The following is a 20084-nucleotide window of genomic DNA, read 5'->3' as shown; positions in this document are numbered from 1 at the left end:
CCCCAGGCGGTATGCAAATGGTTACTGTGCTCAGCTGCTACAGGAAAAGTTGGGCGTTCGAGTCCACCCAGAGGCACTTAGAAAGCCACTGAAAACTCTATCCAGCTCAGATCTACTCTGACACACACATGAGGCCACCATGAGTCAGAGTAGACTCGACAGCGATTTTTTTTTTAATTTCCCCAAACAAGTGCCTACATATGTATATTTTGAGCACTTTGCTGAAAGCCAAGCTACACCCTTCCTGAAAGAGAAATTGATGAGCTTTCCTGTGAAACAGCTAATTTCCACAGGATTTAAAAGATGGAAGGCCAGCTGCTCTCCTGACAGGCATAAGGTTGAAGACCAGCTAGGAGATGCTCATGTTCTGTAGGCGTACTCACTAAAAACACAGCCCGGGATGACAGCTCCCTCCATCTAGATTCTGAGGCCTCACCTTAGGTTTTGTTTATGTAGGCATACGCCAACTTGACTTAAAAGACACCCCCATCCCAACCACTGAGAATGAAACATGCCTATTTTCTTACGCATCAAGGAGCCTGTTTAATTATACCAGCTACAGGACTCCTCCTTCCCCTTTTTTCTTCAGACTCATCATTATACCAGACACAACGCCCTCTCCAGAAAACTCTCCAAATTCTCTGATTAAGACTCTAGGTTAAAAAAAAAAAAAAAAAAAGACCCAATATGGCTCTCTGACATACTATAAGACTAACAAATCTTTAAAAGATTAAAGCAATCTGCTGTCTACTATGTATGTCATATATAACTATATGCCCAGAAGCGGGGGGGAGGGGAGAGGGGTGTTTGGGAGGAACCACCTGAGAACAATATGTGTTAACAATAAAAGAGAAAGAAGAAAATCTTTCCACCCTGGTTAGATTAGCTGTACACTAAAGTGATTGGTTCTGTTGCTGACTGCAGTAGACAGGCCTTGTGTAATCTTCTCCCCCTGAGTGTGGGCTGGACATCATGTCTCACTTTTAACAAGTAGAATTAGGCAGAAGTGATGGGATGTCACTTCCAAGATTAGGTTACAAAAAGACTGTGGCTTCTGTCTCACTCGCACGCTTGAGGGAAGTCAGCTGCCATGTTGGGAGCTGTCCTATGGAGAGGCCCACGTGCAAGGAACAGAGGGAGGCCTAGGCCATCAGCCAGCAAGGAGCAGAAGCCCCCTATCAAACAGCCAGTGAGGACCTGAGGCCTACAGCAGCCAGGTGAGTGAGCTTGTAATTAGACCCTCCCCCAGCACAGCTTCCAGATGACTACATACCCAGCTGCACCTTTGAGAGACCCTGAGCCAGAGTCACCCAGCTAAGCCAAGCCCAGATTCCTACCCATAGAAACTGTGCGATAATAAATGTTTGTTGTTTTTAGCCACTCAGTGGGGGTGGCTTGTTATGCAGCAATAAATAACAAATACACCAAGCTTTAACATGGGACACATTTGCACATTTTTGTGTGACAATGAAATAAAGTTTGTGATGCAAGGTGCTTGCTACTAGTTTCAACTATGCCTGGAAATTAGATTAATTTCTGCTAAGAGGTTGACAAGCCAACAGAAAAATGCCTCTTGCAATTGCCTAAATCCTGAAACTACTGCCTAGAAAAGAGACCTTTTCTTTTTTGGGTACCCATAGAAATTTTCAAATATACATACTATTTAACAATGTGCATGCGCCTTTCAGGATGGCAGGGGCAGATTAAACATGATTTTACCAAATAAGGCTACCTCGCATATGTTTTATAAACAACTTAGAGCAAAAAGGCCTGATCTTATGCCTCTTTTTATCACTCCCCATAGCACCGTGTACATAAAAAAAAAAAAACTACACTAATAAATATTGGCTGAATGAAGTGGAAAAAAGGTTGCAGTTAGAAGACCTATATTTAGAAGTAGAAACATTATGTTTTTCAAGAGCAGTATTATATCCTTTAAATATGTCCCTGTTGTCTAAGCAACCAAGATGAGCAACTGGGAGACCCAAGTCTTGTATTAACTGACTCAGCACATAGTGATGCCCTTAGCTACCAGACAAGAATCCCAAGCCTCATCTCTCTTCTCTCCCTCCCATCCTTTCAAGATTCATCTTTTAAAATCTGTTGGCACAGCTGACCAGTTACAACTCCGCTATCTGTAAGTACAGTCTGCTGGTCTTACAGCCACGCAACCTCCAACCCTCCCTGCCAAGACTAGGTAAGGCTTCTCTTTGCTTAAAAAGAAAGGAAGAAAAAGAAAGAGCAGAAAATAGCCTTTAAAATTTAAGGGAAAAGAAACTTAAGGGAACTGAGATATCTCAGTATTCTGACATGCTGAGAATGTTTTCACTCCACTGCATTTGAGGGGTCACTGGAGGAATTTGGGGGGTCAGAAGTGATTTGAACACCTGCTTAGCCATCTATTGAATTACTAATCTAGTAACATCAAAAATGTGGAGTGAGAAACAGGACCGATACTGTAAAGGAAAAAAAAAAAGAGCCCGTTGATAATTTTAGAAGACTGCCATTTATGTGATTTGTACAATTTGCATTAGAATAACATCTTCAGTCTTTTTACTAGAACCTTCTTTTTGCTTGCCCAGATAGTTGGGGATGCATATTTTACAACCCAGTGCATTGTTGCTGAACACACATTGAGTACAAAAACCGATTAGACAGTTATGGAAAATATTCACAAGGAACAGAACGGAACAGACTATTTCACTTAAGATACAGAGAATTCAATTATTTATAACTCATGTAAACTGGATTCTGGCATAATTTGGTGAGGAGACTGAGTTCTACAGCATTGTTTTCATTTGAATTCTAGTACTCTGATGTGCACAGTGGGATTAAATGGCCCACCGGGCCATCTCCATTTTGAAGACCCTTCTTCTAAGATCCCCCAGCCATTTTGGCTGGGACCCTTTCCCTTTATACCCTTTTGCTGATGCTATATTGCGTTTTAAAGAACCTGGCATTCCATATCTTAAAAGAGGTGGCCTGGAATATAACCTCCATCACCACCCAAAAAGAGAGAGAGGCAAAGGGATGAAATAAATTTTCATGTTAGGGATGTTTTGAAGAATAGGGAATAGGAGACAATTTTTAAAAATGGAGAAAAAGTGAGTATATTTGAAATCTGATTAAATTCACTGCTGTGCACATTCAGCAGACCCACACCAGGTTTCCTGGTGGCTGCATCATGAAAGGCAGGAACCTGGGAAGCACCAGGTTTGAACTTTCTTCAGCAAACTGAGATGGGACATCTGGAACACAGGTTTTGTCTCTTGACTCCATCATTCTCCCATCTCATTTTATTTTGTGGTGGCTGCTGGAAGAAATTCCCTTCAAGGTCCTTTAGACCTAAATGCAACAGAACAGAATGGCCTTGAGGTGTGTACCCTCCACAGAGAGAGGAAACCTTAAACAAGGATCAAGAATGTTGAACCTAAGCTCAAGAACCATCTCTTGGGTCAGATAAAGAACCAGGAAATTTAACCGTCTTTAAATTGATAGTTTTCTTAGTTGTTTTTCACACAATATTAGTAATTCAATGACTCAACCATAAATTACTTATTAATGAGCTATTAAGTGTCTAGCACCATGACAGGCTTCAATGGGGCAATAAAGTTAGGATTTTGTCCCTGACAAAAAAGAGAAGGAATGATAACCAGGATCTGCTAAGACATGTGGCATAAGTCTGGCCATGGTTTACTGCTCTCATTTGATGTTTGAAGCCCAGCAAGATTAACTCATTTCACAGATAAGGAAACTGAGACCCCAGAGAGATTAAGCAAATTGCCCAAGATGACACACAGCTATTAACTAAAATAATATTTACACTTGGTTCTACCAGGGTTCAAGACTAATAGTTTATATTCTAAATAGAAAGAAAACACACATGAAATTATTAATCAACAAGATACATCTGCTTAAAAACTTCCAATGGCTTCTCCATTCACTGCCTTTAGATTCAAGTCTAAACTTCTTAAGTTGGCATATTAGGCTTCCTGTGATCTTGCCTCAGTCTACCTTATTTCCTACTAGACCCCTTCTCTCTTACCCAAATCCAGACCAAATCTAGTACTGATATTTCCTTCCTTCTCATTTGCCTATGGCTTTTATATGAGAAAGAAAGCTTGCAGTGTGATGGATCACTTTTATATGGCCTTTCTCATCATGGTCTTGTAACTCCCACCCAAGTGATTGGGTGGGAGTATACAAATCAGTTAATTGTGGCCCACCAAGGGGAGTGGATAGCTTGCTAATAATGCAAATAACATTCATGGCACCCGTGTGGGGGTGGGACCTTGCAAATAAGGTCTATAGAACCCTTAAAAAGGGAATGGTCAGTTTTGCCATCCTGCTAGGCTTAATATGAGCCATTCCAGAGGTGGCACGAGAGGACCACCACCATCAAAGAGGAAGAGGTAGGAAAGGAACAGGTCCTTTGGATCCAGGATCCCTGTGCTGAGATGCTCCTGCAACCAGGAGACAGAAAGAGAGAGAGAGAAAGAGAGCTATAACACTGAAGACAGCAAGAAGCGGTTGCAGAGAAATGGCAGCAGGAGAGACCGGCAGGAGACTGGCTCGTAGAGTGAGAAAGCTGAGTGCCTTCGGGCCAAGGCTTGCCGGCAGAGTGAGGTGCCTCTGGGCAGTTCTCGACAGAGTGAAAAGAGCTTTATAACAGTTGCCTGAGCAGGGCAGAGGCCGAGGGCCAGAAGGAGGAATGCCTGTGGGCACAGCTGAAAAAAGCCTGTCCTGATGAAAGAACTGTATCCTGAGCGTTCCTGAACCCGAAATGTAACCTGTTACTTCCCCCAATAAACCCCATAATCGTGAGTATTTTTCGTGAGTTCTGTCTGGCCATTGCAATGAATTATCAAATTCGGCAGAGAAGTAGAAAGTGCTATGGGAGGGATGGTTGGTGTCAGAATTGGTAAAAGATGGCAGAAAGAGGAGGTATGTCTGACCTCCACCTCATAGGAATCAGCCTTAGGCTGTTGATTTTGATTCTCTTTCCCCCTCGTGAAGTTAGAGCCGGTCAGATGCCACTCCCATGTCATTTTTACAAAGCTTTACAAATTATAATGGTCAAAGGCCTTGCTCTTTAAAGAGGTTGCAAGAGAGCAGCCTAGGGACCACGTTTGGACAGAAGACCTCTTTTGCTTGGCCCACAGTGTGTTTATAAAAATTGAATTGACCTGCAAACTGAAATCACACAAAAAGCTGGATTTTTGACTTCTCTTGAAAAATGGAAAGATCTGGCAAGATCAGATTAACATTCCAACAGCAATGAGCGGTAGGACCTGAGGAACAAAGCTTTAGAGGCATGGCTCAAGTGCATCATCTGCTCTTCAGTTCTCCAAACATCATATTGTCTCCAGACCTGGCTCACTTCACTCATCCATTTTACCTGCCTAGCTAATCCAATGGGCATCTAAGCATGTACCTCTGCTCTAAGGCTCCCTTCTTCCCTAGACAAGTCAGTAGAAGGCTTCATGGAAGAGGTGTCTTTTGAGCAAGACCTTCAAAGATGACATAGCTGCTGTTGTATCATTTTACTTCCCAGAGAAAAACCCCAGCTAATTTTATTGTCCCTTTTCTTTGGCTCCCCGTTGACTGATACCACTTCTGTTTCCTCTACATATAAGCAGGACAGTACAGATTTCTGCTGTCTGTGTTTTGGAAGCAAGACAGCTTAAGTTTCCATCTGGACTCTGTCATTTACTCAGTGAATGAGCTGGAAACCTCGACAAACAACCTAACCTCTCAGGGTCCCCATCTACAAAATGGGGATGACCCTAGAACCTATCTCATGGTATTACCATTGTGAGGAGTAAATAAAAGGTCACACATATAAAGCTTTTCACACTTAGTTATACTATTATCTTTATTAATATTATTTTTAGACCGGGGATGGCAAATTTTTTCTGTGAAGGACCAAACAGTAAATATCTTAGGCGTTCCACATCATAGAGTCTCTGTTGCAACTACTTACCTCTGCCATTGTAGCAAAAAAGCAGCCAGAGACAATTTGTAAACAAATGGGTGTGACTGGGCTCCAATAAACCTTTATTTACAAAAACAGGCAGTGGGCCAGATAGAGCCTATGGGCTGTGGTTTGCCAACCTCTTTTTTGACCAGCTCAGCAGCCAAGCAGTGCAAATCAACTCTGAAGATGCTACCTAGGTGTCTAGATGATGTCTGGAATAATAGGTGCCTCTAGCAGGCACTGATATCTCTGACAACCTTTTTATTGGATTTGCCAGCCCAGGTCCAGCCTAGAAATCATTCTGTGGGGATGTTACTCCCACCTCCAGGTCTTACCTATAAACCTCTTCCCAATCTTCACCCCAGAATCCCTTTAGACCTCAGCTCAAATATTTCTTTTAAAATGCCTCCCCATATATTCCCAACTAGATCAGGCACCTCTTTCTTAGGTCCCTGAATTTTCCCTTCATCACACTGATGGCACCAAAAATCATCCATTTACTGGGATAGCTTGATCAGTCATACGTGTGCACCCCCACAACTGTAAGGTCCATGAAGCAGGGACCCGCCTGGTTTTCCACCTGTCTCTCTGGGGCCTGGCACTGGGCTTGCTCACAGAAGGCCCTTAGGAGGTGCTCAGGCCGAGACTCCTGTACCTCTCCTGGGAATATGTGAAAGGCACTCTGTGTCTACTGTGGGCTTGTGGAATTTAAAAGCTCTTGTAGCATTTTATTACGCAAGTACGTAGTATTATTATTGAGTTACCTGCGTATGAGTCAATCGCTACTTTGCTTACAGCTTCCTAGAGAGCAGGACAGAAGCCTTCAAAAACCATGCTGAATAAATGAAGGAATAAAGGAAATAATATTCAGAAAGTGTCAGTTAGAGAATAGGTCAGTATATAAAGAAAGTCCCAAGGCTGGGAGCTCTCAATGTATTGTAAGGTTATAGGGGGACATGAAGATCACTGGTCCTGGCAAAAGTCAGAGAGAAGCTGGGTTTCAATCCTGACTCTGAGTCTTACCTATGTATGATCTCAGGCAAGTTACTTAGCCTTAATCTTAGTTGTATCATCTATAAGATATAGAAATGTCAAAATAGTACCCACCTTAGAGAATTTCTGTGAGAATTAAATTATACATATATATATGCAATATCTGACACATGCCCTCAAGTCAGCTCTGGCTCATGGAGATTTTATGTACAACAGGACAAAATGTTGCCTGGTCCTGTACCATCTTTATAATTTTTGGTATGTTTAAGTCCATTATTGTGGCTGTTGTTGTCAATCCATTCATTAAAGGCTTCCTTGTTTCTGCTGATCCTCTGCTTTACCAAACATGATGTCCTTCCTAGCAATTGGCCTTTTCCAATGACATGTCCTGACACATAATAAATACCAAATAAACAGACACTGTTGTGACTTCATTGAAAACATTATGGGTGAAACCTTTGCATATGGTTTCAGAAAAAAAGATAGCTGGGCATTTTCTCTGGGCTGTGGATACATAGGGAGGGGAAGGGAAAGCACTCTAGAAGAAGGAAGTATGAAAATGGCTCTAAGAATAAGATGTATGGGGATGGTTTTCCCTCCATTTTGGATGACTCAATTACGTTGCTTCTTCCTTCTTACTGTAGGAGAGCAGGTAAGCTTTGTGAGAACAGAATTATCTATATACTAGTCAATTTGTTCACTATTATATTCTCAGTGCAGGGAACAGCACCTGACACATAGTAGGCACTCAATAAACAGTTCTGAATGCATAAAGCCATCCATGATGGTGACAGAAAAACCAACTCTGTTTGTCACCAAGTTGGAATATCTTTTAATAGACTAACATAAAATATTCCCATCACAGGACCCTCCTGGCTTCAGGAAAGAATATGAATAAATGATGATGAGGTTGCCCTGGGACCCTGCCTATCAGGCTAAAACCTTGAAATTAGAATAAAGTTTGTACTCTACGCTAGTGATTTTATAAAAGTGATATTCCTTTGTGGCGTCACCCAAGATGGGGCAGTGGAATAGACCCACTCCAAGCACATAAAGGAGAAACCCTCACCTACTTTCCTCAGAGCATAACCTCAAGACAGTGCCCCTTCCCCAAAGCAGCAGACCACTGTGACTGAGGGCACTGAGTTCCAGCTCTACTTCTGTTACTCACTAACTCTCAGCATGTGCCCAAGACTTTTCTGGGCCTTAGTTTTTCCACCTGTTAAATAAAAGGCGCTGGACTAATTCTCCTAAATCTCTTTTGTCCTAAGCCTATTAGATGTCTATGGCAAAGTAAATATGAACCTTTTTCTTAGGTAGCCATAGAAAAGTCCTCTTGATCATCATCTTTATCAACAATACCTAGGGACCAAACATGCCCATGCAGATGGCAGAGCCAGGAAAACCAGTTTCCCCTATGGATACACCAACATTCCAGTCAAGAACTACATCAGCAACATTCTCTGTATCTGACCTTCACTGACTCTCAGCAACCTTCATTCCACAACACAAACTTCCGAACAGAAGTTTGCTGAAACTGGGTAGTAGCTGAAGAGAAACAACTAAATCTGGGTCCACCATTTAGGAAAGTCTGAGGACGAGGCAATGATAACGATTGTAATCACTAGTATAATATCTGGCTCATTTGCTTTTTTTCCAGCGGAATCTGATGTGAGCTCAAATCAGATGACAGCAAGAGATTTTTGGACCAAGGGAAAACAGAATTCTGTCAGAATGGTTTCTATCTCTGACATTCCACAGAGAGCTTGGGGCAGGCCTACCGACAAGGAACTGGAAAGAACTTGGCCTGCTGCTTCTGTACCATGCAAGGCCTCCCTTATTAAAAAAAAAAAAAAAAAACCATTGCCGTCTAGTCAATTCTGACTCATAGCAAACCTACAAGACAGAGTAGAACTGCCCCATAGGGTTTCCAAGGAGCCATAGCTCTTAACTACTGCACCACCAGGGCCCTCTCTCTCTCTCCCGCCCTCCCGCCTTCTCTCTATACACACACATGCACACACACACACCCCCCCTGGTGGTGCAATGATTGAGCACTGGGCTGCTAACTGAAAGGCTGGTGGTTTGAACCCACCCAGCAACCCAGCAGCTCCATGAGAGAAAGGCCTGGAGATTTCCTATAAAGATTATAGCCTAGAAAAATGCTACAGGCAGTTCTACTCTGCCACATGGGTTCAGTATGAGTTGAAATTGACCCAACAGCACCAACCAACAACAAATACATATGTGTGTTTGTGTGTGTGTGTATAGTTATATATATACACACACATATGTATACATGTATTTTAAAACATAGTCCTCTCTTAAGAAAAATACACAGAATTAGCAAGTTTAAATTATTCACACTTAGTTCTTTGTCTCTAGTTCTATTATGTTCTTTTGTGCTGGTAAAACAACATGTGCTTTAATTAGCAAATATCTGTAAATAATTTACTTGCCTTTCAAATACAACAGAACAATGGGGTCAATTTTCACATACATTTACCCAGCATGTATCCTGGATCCTAAGCCACGCTCTCCCATTGTTCAATAACTACAGCAAGCTGTCCAAATCTTGCTGCCCTCCTTGGCTGAGGGTGGGAGGAGGGGGCTAGAAACCCATGTTCTAGTAGCAACATCTCGCTTTGCAAGACCCGAGAAGGCAAGTACATGTAGTTATCCAGCCCAAGCTAAAACAAATTCTTTTGATCTCTAACCCAAGGAACATGCAAGTGTACCAAGGACGAAGACACTGGAGGTCCGATAGCAGGATGTGGGTGCTCTTCTGACCCCCGCTCTGCACCCCCCCAAAGTGAGCCAAAAAGCAAGGCACAACATATGAGACCTATGAACCACTGAATCCCATCTAGGCTCTTCAGGGTTAAAACTGGGCGCCACGCAGGCAGAGCAAAGAAAGATGTTAAATCAAATGAGAATGACTGCTCCAGGACTCGAGGCACTATTATTTTGAATAAGATTGAAAAGGCCAGAAAAAGCAATTCAAAAACATTTCAATTATGTATTTCCCAGAACTACATCTTTGAGCAACTAATGCAAATGTTACCATCACAATAAAACTTCTTCCCACATAAAAGCATATAAAACAGGTTGAGCAGCATATACTTTATATATCATATGCATATGTTTGACTATTAATAAAAAATTCAAAATCTATGTATGCTTTACTCTCCTGAGCAATACAGTAATTATGATTAAGGGACAAGCAGCACAAAAAGAGCCAATTTATCTTACTCGTGCTCAGGAATACTATTGTGTAACTAAGCAACTAAAGACAAAATATGGTCTAATTAATTCACTCCTATGCTTATTTAAAAGACACAATTAGAACATTTTTATTTTCCAGCCTGCACAGTAGCTCAACATGCTTGAGGGTGTAGAAAGCAAAGCCTATTATTCTCAAAGACAAGAGTTTAATGTTTAGTGCCACTGATCAGGCTTGGAACGCAACTATGGGAAGAGGGGCTGTGTTTCACAGCCTGCTATACTCAGAGTCATGAGAAAGGAAAGGTAGGGCGAAAGACGCTTAGGGGGGCATTAGCCTGACTGACTAGCAACACGTGGCCTCTGGGGCATAAGGATGGAGATAGGCCTCTGAACTTGATGGCCACATGTGTTCGTACAAGGACACACGCCACTGTGCACCTACTTAGACAGCCACCAAGATCCTACCGAAAATTCACATAATTAACCACCCTTCCTAGTCTGCGTGATAAATGTCAAATATCCATCTTCAACGCTGCTAACAGTGCATCTGATTTTAAAAGCTGAATTAATTTACAAAAATGTGTGCTGGAGATTGACGCCATTAGCATGATTCTAAAGCACCGTTTCAATAATAATGATCATCTGCATGTTTGAAATGTCTTGTCAATACTGACGGTTGCAGTCTAGGATGTGAGCAATGCTCCCTGAGGGCCAAAACCTAGGCTCTAATCTCCAGCAAGCCCGTTAGGACCGCTGGGTGACTTGAAAAAAACATCATGGCGCAAGGATTTCTCAAGAAATGCAGGAATCCATGACCACATTTCTGAGAGGCGAATGAGTCCTTAAGCCAACAATTGATACATTTGTTTTAAATTTCTTTAAAAGCCAAGCCAACAGGGAATCACTAGCTACAATATTATTCTGAGTAGAAGATGGCAAATATCCAACTACCTTGGCTATAAAAAAATGACAAGCAAATGCATTTGATTCGAGCAATTATATTCTGGATATTGGTTAAAACTAGACTTTGATAAATGAGTCTGAGTCATGTATCACTAGATGCCACTATGAACAATGGTATGCTTTATTAATAATTAATAATGAAGTATTTACATGTGTGGACTCTTGTACTTCATAAAAATTACATTTCCTTAGTATGTGCCTGACAGTCTAAATGTCAAGAGAGATTTTAATTGCTTACAATTTTGTCCTGCTATCAAGCATGTGGCCTAGTTAAGACCATCAGCCTGAACAACATGCTGGTTTGCATAACCTGTCAACCAGCACAGGTAAAGAGCAACTCTTCTTCCCTGAAGTCTAGTCTTTTCACAGGTTCCCACCCCGAGGCCCTGGCTTTGTATGGGCTGATGCCTGAAGACTGGAAACACACCCAAAGAGATGAAGATGCTGTTTCTAGCATGAACGTTCAGTCCCAAATGTTCATTAATACTTTTGATAAGTGCTTAAACACGTTTTCACATCCTACAGGGCAAAATGACTACGGATTGTAGAGGAGGAATGAAAAGTATGAGATGGGGTGCCAGAGCTGGCCCACATGTGAATGATGGGTCATAGGCCCTCTGCCAGAAAGAAACTGGGCCAAACTTAAAGAAATCAGAGGGTGAGCAAGAAAGAATTTCAATTATGTTGTTCAGTCATTCAATAAATACTTGGTGAATAGCACAGAATACTGTGAAGTACACAGGGGTAAGACACAACCCTCTGCCCCTAGCAACTACTATATGTTAAGAGGTATGTGTGTTGTGGGGGCAGCTGACAAGGCAAAAGAACAGGCCTAACTCTAATATAAGAAACAATGTATAAAGGACATAGAGGTTAAAACCAATCCCTGGACTGTAAGCTCCATGAAGGCAGGAATTCTTGTCTGTCTTCTTTACTGCTGTATCCCCAGTGCCTAGAACATGCCATGGCACATAGCAGGTGCTCTATCAATATGGGTGGAGTGAATGACAGTTCAAAGATGAAGACAGTACTTTTTAGTTTCCAGAAAGATCATAGAAGGCTACAAATAAATAGCAACCTTAGTTATTCTCAACTTTAAATAAGGAACACAAACAAAGAGTCTGGTAGGTTTTCTGAATACTGACTAGTATTTGTATCTGGGGGTAGATCGTGAGCTCATCTCTATTTCCCCAGTTTCTAGCACATAGTAGGTCTTCAACATTTGAGGAACTGAATAAATTCTCTTTCCAAAATCACGCTGATTATGAGCCTTCCTTGGAATACATACTGCATTTATCATCAGTACAATTTACCAACATGTTATACAGAGTTTTACGTTGTTTTTTATATTTGTTTAATGAATGTTAACCTCATCTCCCTATCAAGATTGATAAGATTCTTGAGAAAAAGGGCCATATGACTTTGTGTTCTCCTCTGCAACCAGCAGAGTGCTAGCTTAGCACTCAGCAAGCAGTTCTTCATTAACTCAAGATAGACCACATCAATACCGGCTGGAGTGTGACTCTTAACCATACAGAATATAATTTTGTATACCTACCACACCTCCCCAGATTTTAGCATTCTGGACCTAACACTGAAACAAACAGAGATTCATATATGCAAATGTTAATGGCAAAATATCATGGTTAAATTATTTCTTACATTCCTGGATCTTGCCCCAAACCCAAGTAAGAAAGACAAACAGGTACACAGTCACATACCTCATTTTAAATCCACCCCATAGGCCAGAGGTTGGCACTGTTAAGTGCCAGACAGTAAATATTTTCAGCTTTGTGGGCCACATAGTCTGTCACAACTACTCAACACTGCTGTTGTAGCGTGAAACCAGCCACAAACAATACTGTGTGGCTATGTTCCAATAAAATCCTATTTTCAAAAACAGGGGGGTAGGTGGGTCAGATTTGGCCCTCAGGTCCTAGTTTGCAGATTCCTGTCGTAGTTTAATAAATTCCCTTCATATAATTCATTAAGTTCTCACCCTACTCCTAAAGGTCTGCTAGGCAGAGAGAAAAGATATCCCCTCTCTTAGCTTAAGATGATTACTAAAATAAGTAATAATCATTATAAGTGGATCCATTACTCACTGAGCTCTCAGGGATAGGTACTATGCTAGTTACCAGGCCCTTTTTATTATTATTTCTAATTTTCTCAATAATCCTGCAAGGTAGAGACCATTAAATCCATTTTACAGATGAAGAAACTGAGGTTCAGAAAAGTTAAAGAAATCATCCAAGGCCAGTGAGGTCACTCAAGAGGTCTCTGCAAACTCTCTAAAAAAAAATCAGCTCATGGATGCAGACCAGAGGCTGAGCAAACAGAGAAAAACAAGGCCAACACAGCACCTCTTTGATTCCGGAATGTGCTGCCTAACCCCGAAGGTGATAGGATCAGGCAATCTTTAAGAAATGCTGCCAATCCAGTTGACAGCATATGTAAGTAGGAAAATGAAAACCCTTAAGAAGCCTTTTATTTTAGTGACACAGGCAAACCCAACATATGGATGAAAGACAGCCTATTTTGAGAGGATCTGCACTGGTCATGGGGCCCTGGTGGCACAGTAATTAAGTGATATAGCTGCTAACTAAAAGGTTGGCAGTTCAAATCCACCAGCTGCTCCTTGGAAACCCCATGGGGCAGGGTCACTATGGGTCGGAATCGACTCTACGGCAACAGGTTTTTTTTTTTTTTTTAATTGGCCATGCGTTCTAGCAAACTAACCTAGGTGCCATGCCACTCTTTCTCTTTAGGAAGATCATGGTAGTGGTCTCTAACTTCAATGAGAACAATATCATTAATACTAATGATAATAATAATATTCAGCCATTATTGAAATACCTAGTATGTGCCAACCTCAACTGTAAGCTCATTTAAACCTTAAAATAATCCTATGAAGTAGGTACTATACTTCCATTTTGCAGATGAGAAATTTGAGGCACGGAGATTTTAAAGCTTGCCTAACATCACACAGCTGGTGCAACAGTGCTTAAAACGTTTAAAATGCCGAATCCTGGACCCCACCTCCAGAGATTCTGATTGAGTTGATTCCAACAGGGGCCCCAGAATCTGCATCTTTAACAAATGTCTCAGTGATGCTGGTGATGGCCAAACCACTTTTAGAAATCCTGGATGCATGTTAATAGAGCCCGTAACACCCCAAGTATGCTTGATCTTGACCCCCTGACATCATTACCTTAACCGTATCGACAGTTGCAAACCTCGTAGAACCCAAGTCATGGCTGGTGCTGCTGAAATCCAAGCTAACACATCTACCTATTTTAAGAGAGTATAGAGTATACTGCCAATAAATTAAGCACTTGGCAATTTTAAATTGAATGTCATCAGAAGTTTCCCAGTAACAGAACCAATTACCCACCTACTTTGCCTTTTTCCTCCTCTAAAGAGCTACTAGCTGAATGTGGCAATTGTGGGCAATTACTGAAGAGCTTAACTTCTTGCGCATGCCCCGGCTATTCACTTGCATGGTAATTTAAGACAGTTATCATGATTAGGGCCAGTAACCTTCACACAGACATAAAAGTTATTAAGTTTTGTCATTGTTTATAAAGTTGAGACTATCTAGAACAAAGGGCACCATAATCATAACTTCTTTCTATTTATGTAAGCACTTTAAAGTTTACAGAGCACTTTGGTCATATAGTGCCTCTGGATCTTCACAGTAATCCACCAAAACCCACCCACAGATGGCCTTAATATATAGCTCCCATTTTGCAGCTGAAGAAATTGAGACTCAAAGTGTTTAAGACTCAAGGTCAAACAATAGTAAGTTGCAGAATCAAAATGTGACTCTTTCTGGAATGCTTTTTTCCTCAATACCACTCTGCCAGCACTGGAAGTATATGGAGCCTGCAATGCATATAAGTAAACAAAACACCATAATTATTAGAACTAATAATAAATTATTAATGATTATTAATAAGAGTATTTAAAATATAACTTGTTATATTTCACTGTTTAGAAATAGCCGAACTTTACAAAATAAGAATGGTTCTGATACGTAAGTATCTGGTGATCTTTGGCACAGTTGACTGACTAGTCACAGTTCTAAAATGTACAAGGGACTGCCCACGTTATCACACGCTTCAAGAATATGATGCTTTCGGGCTTCAGTTTTAAGTACAGGTTTTAATGGAAAACACACACACACAAATTTAAGCTTGAGGAGGTCTCGGTTCTAGCCTGGTGACCTTTGACAAGCCACATAACCTCTGCAAGCCTATGTATCCATCTGTAAAATGGGTGTATGAAGTCCTGCCTTTACCCAGCCTCATACAATTGTTGCAAGGATCAATGAGAAAATATTCCCCCAAAAAGCCCTCTGAAAGCCATAGCAAACCACCCAGGGATGCTATTTTTCATCTCACACAATTATCAATTTCCTGCTTTTAGAACTGACATCTTTACATTTCAAAAAATCATGAAAAGACAGAACGATTCCCTTAAACCAAAAAAGCATTGTGAGTCCTGGCTGTCCTTTTGAAATGGATGCTGATGTTAGCTCAACCAAGAAATTATTAACCTCCATTGGGTTACTTAAAATAAACTGTACTGGCTGATTAAATGTGCTGAACATTTTCTCCAAATAACAGTGCATATCACCAACAAACCCTTCTCTTTCAGCTGCACATTGCAAACGGCAGATGCATCATTCAAAACTATTTAAAATCAATAATAAAAATCATTCCAATGTATATAAACAAGTTAATGGAGTAAGTGAAAACAAAGCAAATTTCTTAATGAGAAGGCCCTGTTGCCCCCTCTAGGTGCCGGCAGTAAATGCTGGATTCTGTAGCCTCTCTCTCTAGAGGGGACTGCCTCTGCTATTCAGCTAATGAATGACTAACTTAGGCCAGGGGGGAAATGACATCACCAGGGTGGAAAAACGATCTGCATTGGGAAACTTTCTACCTGCTTTACATTTGTCATAATTATTTTGCACAATGCAGCCTGAATTTGCATAATTTTGAGGCGTGTCATTATCTCAATTGAAAATTGTTTTAATATGGCTGAATAATTCACAATGACATCAGCCAAAGTCCTAATGAAATATACAAGTATAATCATACAGCTAATTACCAGCCGTTAGGATTAAAAAACAAATCATGCATAATATTAGACGATGTATATGCAGCTGAGGGTTATAAATAGAGCCATCTCCCTCTGCAAACCCCCAAGAGTTTACTTTTAAATGGCAAGATTAATTTTCTCAGGTATGGCTCACATAGCAGTGACGAAATGCACCGATCATTACAATGGTTCGCTTTCCATTCCCCATAATGAACAATTAAAAAGAAATCGTGTATTTAAAAATATATCTATTCACTACCAGCAGTTCTAGCAGATGCAACCTTCGGCTCACATAGTTTTTATTCTTAAGTCAGAATTCACTATTTCATTATACCACCAGAAATTAAAACTGGATTAAGTGGGGTCAACTCGGGGTCTTTAAAAAAAAATTCCAATTTCATTTCTAAAAAAAAAAAAAAATGTGACCACAAAATATCTCATAAAACACTAAATAATTTCCTCCTGGGTTTAGTCAGAAGTCCATTAGGCACCAGCTTTTTTTTTTGGATATTTAATCCTTCCCTTTTCCAGATCACAGGCCATGTTGAAGTAATAAATTTGAAAAGCAAATAAGAAATCGGGGGGCGGGGAGGAGGGGGAGAAAGACAGCTGCGCAAGAAAGTTGGGTCGGGGGGAGGGGGCTGAGCGAGACCTCGGGAGGGGGAAAGAGCTCAACCTGTTGGTAGGTTGCAGGATTTTTCACAGTATTTCCAAACAACACCTTTGTAAAATTGCAGGCGGATGTCGGGAAACAGGAACGTTTAAAATCTAAAGCTGATGGGGGGGGGAGGGAGGGAGAAGGGAGGAGGGGGAAGGAGGGGGGAGGGTGCTGTTCTAGGAGGAGGGTGGGGCTTATTTCCGAAGAGGCAGATTCGAGGGCGAACGTTCTGACGAACTCCAGTAATTAACCGGCAAAGACCACTGATGGGTAATTCGATCCTGGGGAGAGGGAGCGGACTGGCGATGCCAAAAGTACAATCAACTTCATCAGACCAAGGAATTTGGGAAGGGCTGGCAGCTCAGAACCCCGGCATGAGTTAAACGGAGAAGCCTTCATTTAACAAGATCCTTACACCTACCTCGAAAGCTCGGGAACCTGGCACAGAGCTAGCTGCCCTCCAAAGTCTCAGTTTGATTACCCTGCTCTCGCTCTGGCAACACAAAGCCTTGCCAGGAGGCCGTGTGCCCTCCCTCCCCGCTGCGCCGTGGACACAAGCGCCCCAAAATAGTTCCCCCAGTAGGTACCACGGCGCTGAGGTCGGTCAGCTGACGAGGGGAGCCCGCAGAACTGCGGTCACACATGAAATGACAGAGCCGGAGGGAGGCGGCCGCCCCGGCGCCCGGTGACAGCGGGCTCACCTCGGGCGTCCTCCCGGGAGCGCGGCGAGCGCCCCCGCGGCCGCCCAGAAACGTGCCGAGGGAGACTCGGTCCCTCCCCGCCTCCCGGAGCGCCGTCTGGGCACGGCAAACGCCGGACCTGCAGGGCCAGTGGGCGAGCACACACCCCTCTGCCCTCCCCTCCCCCGCCTCCGTCCCACACACCCCCAAATATCGTGCTGGAAGGCGTCCACTTGGCGTGGAGTAATTTAAAACTAGAACATCAAATGGCTTGGGGTGGGGAGGAGGGGGCGAGAGATAGTTGTTAATGCTTAACGTGTTTGTGCCGGTTACACGACCGCTTTGAAATCCGCCCGGGCAGATCTGCGAGTTATTTGAATGTATTATTCCAGTACCTGTCATTTATCACTTTATTCAACACGTCTTTGCCAACTCAATAGCTTTTGATCTCACTCTGCCTCCATTTCGTAATTTCCGCCCTCTTAAACATATCAAATACTTAAAAAAAAAAAAAAACCTGAACAATATCGAAACCCACCGAAAGAAATCCACCCAGCCCCGACCGAGCCAGACACGAAGGTAAATTTTCAAAAGACAAAAAATATTTTAAAAAGCATGTGATGTTCAAGCAGCATTGGGAGAGCGAACGATCTGACACACACACACATACACACACGGATCCTTGAACAAAACCCTTCTCGAACAAGTTATTTGATCTTGACTAAAATCAGCAGTTGGATCCTCTTTGTAAAGCTGACAGCCAAACTCTGACAATGGCAAAATACTCGAGCCCCAGCTAGTGGCGCTACCCCTTTAAAAAAGGAGTCGATCTTGCTCGCCTGCTGAAGTGAATACAGTATTTCAAGCTTGCCCTGTAATAAGCATTACTAGGGGGAAAAAATAATAAGGAAAGAAGAGAGGTAGAGATAGGTTTACCACCTCGCCATGGTCGCTATTTCTGCCCTGGGGAGTGTCTTCTGGGAGGAAATAAAGTTTAGAGCTGGATAAAAGTTGCCGGCTGGTCCTCTCTTCCCACAACAGCTGGAGCTCCGCTATGCAAATCGGATCCTTTGGCGTACATCTTACAAAGAAAAAGTCGCCAAGGGACAAAATTCTTGGTTTGCCTTCAAGGTGGAATTGAAAAGCCTTGTAGAAAATGTAAGGTCCGTGCAAGCCACACGGTGAGCCGACCCACTGCAGGGGGAAAAAAAAGGCACCAAATAAATAATGTAGCCATCAGAGCACATACATCTATTCCCAGACACATTTACACTCAGACATCCACACTCTTAATACAGACGAGCCCAGATATAACGCTGGGTGGAAAAATAATAGAGCCCACAAATTTTCTGCCTCCCTTAAAAAAAAAAAAAGAAAAACTCCAGGGTCCCCCACCGCCACCCTTCCCCATCTCCCCATTTGAGGCGGTAAAATTACATTATGTATGTATGATCAGTGCAGGGATTTTTTTTTTAAACAATAAAAATGATTTGGGGAGATGCAGAGGGTAAAAGTTTGGTGAAAAGTTTGTGGGGGGTGTGGGTGGGTGCAGAGGTGTGGGTGAGCTGGGGGGGCTGGGGGGTGCCGGGGGGTGCCGGGATCGGAGGAGCGGAGGAGAGCGAAATACCTGGAGTGAGTTGGGCTCCATCTCGACGTTCTGAATTGATTGAACTCAACATTCTCTCCAAACTTGTTGGCTTGAATGGATTGCATCAGGTCCTGGCAGGGAAAAACATTTTCTGCCTTCAGCCGGCGTAATGTCTCAATATAAAACTAAGCTCTTGCCTCCCCTTCGGTACCAAAATGATTGAAAATATGTCCTAATATTTCTCTGACGACTCAATTTTCAGCTCCTGTTACAACTGTGTGGGTTTCCTTCCAAATGTGGGTTGATCAAATTCATAATCGGGAGGAAGACTTCAACCCATCTCGGCGGGAAGCGGATGGATCAAGGCAAAAAACATACAGGAATATTTGTAAAAATAAATTCCACCCTAGAACTATGTGAAGATGCGATCTCCCTCTTCCCAACTGCCCGAGTGTAGAGGTGCAGCCTAATAAGATTTTTGGAGGAGCCGAGGGCTAGCGAACTCTGCTGTGCATCTGACAGGACCTGCTTGTATATGTCTAATATAAAGAACATTTCCTGCAGAGATTCCGGGGCGCTGCTCCTCTTTCTAATGTTCCTTAGCAGATTTGCTGTTATTAGACATGTAGATTTGTTTGATAGTTAAATTACGTTTCCTCACTGCCATGTTTTCGAGAACTAATCTGTTAAATTATCTTTTGATGCCTATTTACATGGAAGGGAAAAGTGGGTTATCGATTATATAAACATATAAATATTAATGCATTTGTTCGCTTCGCAAAAAAAAAATACTCAGCAAAAAAAAAAAGGAACAGAAAGACAAGTGAGCAGTGCACACACATCTCAGGGTTTTGCAAACAATATTGAACGGACAGCGACTGCATTTAGGTACTG

General features: G+C 42.2%; 1 protein-coding gene across 1 annotated transcript in view; it reads right to left on the bottom strand.

Annotated features, from left to right (window-relative positions):
• The window catches only part of ARID5B (AT-rich interaction domain 5B), a 200918-nt gene extending 181273 nt beyond the window's left edge, over positions 1 to 19645 (bottom strand). The window contains exons 1-2 of the mRNA XM_003409283.4: positions 19230 to 19645; positions 18542 to 18796 (exon numbers count right to left, since the gene is read on the bottom strand). Of these exons, the coding sequence (XP_003409331.2) occupies positions 18542 to 18796; positions 19230 to 19250 (276 nt within the window). The 5' untranslated portion in view covers positions 19251 to 19645. The remainder of the gene's footprint in view (positions 1 to 18541; positions 18797 to 19229) is intronic.
• Positions 19646 to 20084: the final 439 nt, after the last annotated feature.

Source organism: Loxodonta africana, chromosome 16 (genome assembly GCF_030014295.1).
Source record: "Loxodonta africana isolate mLoxAfr1 chromosome 16, mLoxAfr1.hap2, whole genome shotgun sequence".
Taxonomy (NCBI): domain Eukaryota; kingdom Metazoa; phylum Chordata; class Mammalia; order Proboscidea; family Elephantidae; genus Loxodonta; species Loxodonta africana.
Note: the sequence above shows the minus strand (reverse complement) of the source record. Positions and strands in the feature narration are given on the sequence as shown.